This window comes from Salmo trutta, chromosome 3 (genome assembly GCF_901001165.1).
Source record: "Salmo trutta chromosome 3, fSalTru1.1, whole genome shotgun sequence".
Taxonomy (NCBI): domain Eukaryota; kingdom Metazoa; phylum Chordata; class Actinopteri; order Salmoniformes; family Salmonidae; genus Salmo; species Salmo trutta.
Window position 1 is genome coordinate 35024811 of NC_042959.1, and position 5253 is coordinate 35030063.

At 38.4% G+C, this 5253-nt stretch overlaps 1 protein-coding gene across 1 annotated transcript; it reads right to left on the bottom strand.

The window, feature by feature from the left end:
- Positions 1–1284: 1284 nt before the first annotated feature.
- On the bottom strand, positions 1285–4802 carry LOC115164821 (uncharacterized). Its single transcript, XM_029717655.1, has 4 exons — positions 4587–4802; positions 2295–2621; positions 2015–2125; positions 1285–1629 (listed from the first exon to the last, which is right to left on the bottom strand). The coding sequence occupies exons 1-4, from the start codon at positions 4633–4635 to the stop codon at positions 1457–1459; spliced, it is 660 nt and encodes a 219-aa protein (XP_029573515.1). The 5' UTR covers positions 4636–4802; the 3' UTR covers positions 1285–1456.
- Between the last annotated feature and the right edge of the window lie 451 nt (positions 4803–5253).

Genomic DNA, 5253 nt, shown 5'->3' on the forward strand with positions numbered 1-5253 from the left:
ATTAAATCGGGTACGTTTTTTATCCGGCCGTGAAAATACTGCCCCCTATCCCAAACAGGTTCAGAAACATAACAGTACCTCAGTCAGTTATAATTATCACAAGACAATGAATAATGAGACAACTCTATCTTTTGCAGTGTTTTGAACATTGTCTCTGTATCTATCATTAGTAATTATGAGAGTGATTCATTTGACAAAAGTGATTCTGAGTAGCCTATAGTATACCACAAAGAACTTTGATCAAGTGGTTCACTTTCTGCATGATACAAACAAGGCACTTTATATCATGTGTAAAACAAGGAAATCGACACATAAAGAAACATCTTATGAGACACTCCTGCTAACATCACCAACAGTCCAAACAAAGCCTTCATCTCTCTTCACAACACAGGGCTCAAGTCAGCAAATTAAGCTATACTGTACTGTACCAAAATCCTAAATATTTCATTCTGTGCTGAATTTCCATAAGGAAAGAGGAACTTAAATGCATGTATCTTGATGTGTAATATCAGATAAGTTGTAAAAAAGTGATGTGAGGCTACACTCTTAGAAAAAAAGTTTATATCTAGAACTTAAAAGTGTTCTTCGGCTTGTCCCCTTTCCACAGAGGGTTCTATATGGAATTCACCTCTAAGAGTGTACTTCTGATTGTAAATAAATATTCTGCCTGAGAAAATGACACCTCGTTTGTTTTGTCAGGGCAGTGGTCAGCTCTAACATATTGAACAAGCTGTTCATCACTGACATTAACACAGTACCTTCTTCACAATTAGTCGGCTCTTTCAGTCCATTTAAGATTGTGACATTATAAAAAAAGAAATGAAGGAGAAAGAAAGAAAGAAAGAAAGAAAGAAAGAAAGAAAGAAAGAAAGAAAGAAAGAAAGGGGATTTAAGAGGAGGAGAGGTGAGAGAAATAAATGATGTTTCCCAGATGGTTGTTTGCGACACATCGATGGCATCGACCGGTTGTAACTGATTCCTTTTGGGTTGCAGCTAGACAGAATAACAATATATCATTATGGACTGAATTTATATAGCAATTCCTGGGAGCTCAAACCGTGATGAATTGGGTTTGTTTATTAGAAGCAAATTTAGAAAATAACAAAAAAAAAGAACCATTCTTTCATAGAGGACACACTAGCGGGCCATCCTTTCAATCACAAACTTCTGCAGTGAATGACAACTTTTACTACTGCATAATAACCTTGTTGAGAGTTTGTAAAAAATAAATAATGCATCAATAAATAAAACATTAAATCAGTAACAGAGAGACTGACAAATGTGGACAGTTGTTGGGTTATTTATTTAGGTAAAGAATGTACAAAACCCTCAGCATTGAATGTCATGAAATATAAACAGTAATATGGGAAAGTTAATCCAATTCGTTTCAGTAACAAATGTAGGAACAAGGCATCCATACAACTTCAAAAAGACCAACCCTTCGAACATGCAGCTCTCATTGGCCAAGCTGTATTCCAGCATACAAAGTCTCCTCCTGCCCCTCAGGTCTGTCTCTCTCAGTGTTTGGTTTGGCACCCTCCAGCACTACAATCTGTCCATACACCACCTCTGGAGCCTCCCTCTGTTTCCCTCTGTCATCACATTCCAGCTCTGGACTCTCATCAGCATCTGTGTGGAGATGTTTACATTAGTTTTTAGGGGGGGGGGGGGGGATGGTAGGATATTGTACAGATCATTTGTTGTCATTTAACATTTGAGGTATGTAAGCAACTCACATACGCTCTAATGTTGATTTGCAGATTTAGAAATAGCATCCGTTCACCTCCTTCACATGCACTTGACCAATCTGTAGATCTGGAAATAGGCCTATCGAAATGTATCTAGGCCTACACTAATTCAAAGTAGGAACAACAACCTAAAAAAAAATCTAAAATGAGCCACAACACTGAAACAACAGTCACATGAGCTGACTGATTGTTGTAATCAGTGGTGTTGATGTTTACCTTTGACGTTTGTTAGATGTGTTAGATTGTTAGGCTGTCACATTACTGACCTGGTGCCTGTGGAGGGTTCCTCCTCTTGCGAATACAGTAAACTCCCACCACCACTGCAAGGACCAGGACCACAGCTACTAGTGACCCTATGACAGGCCCATAAGATCCTCCTGCATGATATGGTGAGGAGAAATAGTGGTGGTGGGTGGTGGGTGGGGGGTTTGACACAGTCCCTCACAAATCATGCATGACAACGTTCAAGCATTCAAGATAAATTGCCTTTGGCTTCTATGGAATATTCTTATTTGGCAAATAGATGTGAGTTTTTTAGCTCCTCACCTCCAATTATCAGTTGTACTCCTCTGGTCTCCAAGTAACTTCCATTTGAATTATAGATTTCTAAACAATATTTAGCAGAATCACTCCTCTCTGTGTTATTTATTTTAAATGTCCCATTATTGATAAAGAACTCTGATCTGGCTTTAATTAATATATAGGTAACGTTGTTTTTTTTCATTTTGAATATCTTTGAATTAGCACCAGTGGGGTCTTTTGTTAATGTAAGTTCGGATCCTGTGGCATCATTCATCAGCTGGAGATAGACAGTTCCTCCCAGAGCTCCGTAACACGACATGTTCTGTGTAGCATTACAGGATGTCTCCATGCCTGTGGATAGAAAAAATAGCTGTTTTGTTGATAGTGATGATAAGTGTAAATCCTTTGCTAAAACTTTATTAATAGCATTTATCCAACTGGTGCGTCTAATCCTGAATGCTGATTGTTTAAAACCGCATCCCAGCAGGTGTCTATTACACAAGTTTTGCCACTGGCTAAATCTATGACGTTAAAATGCCTATTTACTCTGTTCCATCTGACTGCGCAATCCACTTTCTCAATGTTTTTAATTAAAATATGTCATCAATATTTGAATATGTTGGCAACCCATTGGATAAATGTGATAATTCCTTTGAAGCCGGTGTTTGGAGGATATATTGGCACGGTATGCCGGCCCTCGACTTCGTCTCGGGACTAACAACACCCGTGCCAATATCCTCCAAACACCTGCTTCTCGGAAATGATCACTTAATTCACTTTGTGACATTATGATAGCCCAAACTGATCTTTTGACAAGTAAATCATTTTCTTGAGCTTGTCTTTTAAAATAATTAACCATCAATTTATACTGAACAAAAATATGAACTCAACATTCAACCATTTCAAAGATTTTACTGAGTTAAAGTTCATAGAAGGAAATCAGCCAATTAGCATGAGTTTTTCCCCACAAAAGGGATTTTATTACAGACAGAATGTCACGTTCTGACCTTAGTATGAGTTCATTTTTCCATAGTAGATTGGTCAGGGCGTGACGGGGGTGTTTTTGTCTATGTATTTTGGGTTTTCTGTTTTCTATGTGCGTTGTCGTTCTGTGTTGTATTTTCTATGTTGTGGCCGGGTATGGTTTCCAATCAGAGGCAGGTGTTTTTCGTTGTCTCTGATTGGAAGCCATACTTAGGCAGCCTGTTTTCCATGGGGTTTTGTGGGTGGTTGTTTTCCGTTTCGTTGTTTGTACCTGACGGGACTGTTGTTGGTCGTTTTGTTATTTTGCAAAGTGTTTTCATTAAAAATAAATATGAGCACTTCACACGCCGCATTTTGGTTTCCTTTAAACGACCCTTATTACACAAACTCCTGAGCTCCCCCCTCACCCTCCTCAGACGATCCCACAGGTAAAGAAGCCGGATGTGGATGTCCTGGGCGGGCGTGGTTACACGTGGTCTGCGGTTGTGAGGCTGGTTGGATGTACAGCTAAATTCTCTAAAACAATGTTGTTAGAGACATTAAGAAGCTTGGGTGGACATTCCTTCAGTCAGCATGCCAATTGCATGCTACCTCAAAACTTGAAACATCTGTGGCATTGTGTTGTGTGACAAAAGTGTCCTTTTATGGTCCCCGGCACAAGGTGCACCTGTGTAATGATCACACTGTTGAATCAGTTTCCTGATAGGCCACATCTGTCAGGTGGATGGATTATCTTGGCAAAGGAGAAATGCTCACAAACAGCAATGTTGTCATAATCGTCGTAGTGAGTGGACCAAAACGCAGCGGGTATATATATGCTCATCTTCTTTTATTGAAGAAAACAAAAACAAAAACACTTGTCGTCCTGTTATTATTCACGGGTCTTGAACAAACAACGAAAAACAGTCCTGTAAGGTTCACTGACAATACACGGAGACAACTACCCACAAAACCCATGGAAAAACACCCCTACTAAATAGGACCTTCAATTAGAGGCAACGAGGAACAAATGTTGCACAAATGTTGAGAAATAAGCTTTTTGTGCATATGTAACATTTTTGGGATCTTTTATTTCAGCTCATGAAAAATGGGACCAACACTTTACATGTTAGGTTTATATTTTTGTTCAGTATAAATTGCAATGCTCTATGATCCTACATAAGTGACATTGATTTGTGACTGTTACTTTTCTCTTCATAATAGTGTTGCATGCTGCTGTAATTATTCAGTTACACACCATTTATAACACAAGGGTTGTTGATGTTTTAATTTTGCATGACCTCCATAGACAAACGGGTATGTATCTCAGTATAGAAAAAAATTGTATCTTACCATAAGAGGGTTCTGCTGACATAACCAGAAGTCCAAAAATCATAAACATGTTCCTTTACAATGGGTATCTACTGATGTGGCAACTATAGATTCACTATTGAAGTCCCAAACTAGGATTACAAAAAAACAAACTACTGGCGACATAAGTCAGAATGTCATTAGGCTATTTGAGTAAAACATGTAAATGATTGTGTCATTTCAGGGATGGGGAAGGAAGTGTTTGAACACAACCATGATCTGACTTCTTCATTTCAAGAAGAAGAAGAAGCGCATTTGTTGTTGCTTGACCACGAGACACTTTCGTTCAGTCATTTGGTTAAAAATAAGGCATAGTATTTTTGCCCATATCTTGGCAGTGTGGAAATGATCTCAAATGAGTGCAGGAAATGCAGAAATTGGTGGAAATGCAGGAAATTATTTTAGGTTGAAGTTGAATTGAACAGTATACAACAATCCGAATGGTGAAAGACCCATTTAAATTATTTTGAATATATGTATTGCCACCCTAGGGTCAAGCACTACTCATAAAGCAAATGTAGAACTTTTATTAATCAAAAATATAAAATACCGGCAAATACCGTCATACCGTCAAAAATGTGAAAAATACCATGATATGACATTTTGGCCATATCGCCCAGCCCTATTGTGAACAGAGTGCCACATGGTG

Bases quoted from the DNA above. Each gene is read 5' to 3' on its own strand.
- LOC115164821 (XM_029717655.1), bottom strand. From the start codon at position 4,635: ATGTTTATGATTTTTGGACTTCTGGTTATGTCAGCAGAACCCTCTTAT. The intron at 2,622-4,586 runs GTAAGATACAAT...TTCTATCCACAG, and splicing joins GTCAGCAGAACCCTCTTATG to GCATGGAGACATCCTGTAAT. The intron at 1,630-2,014 runs GTCAGTAATGTG...ATCTCCACACAG, and splicing joins GAACCCTCCACAGGCACCAG to ATGCTGATGAGAGTCCAGAG.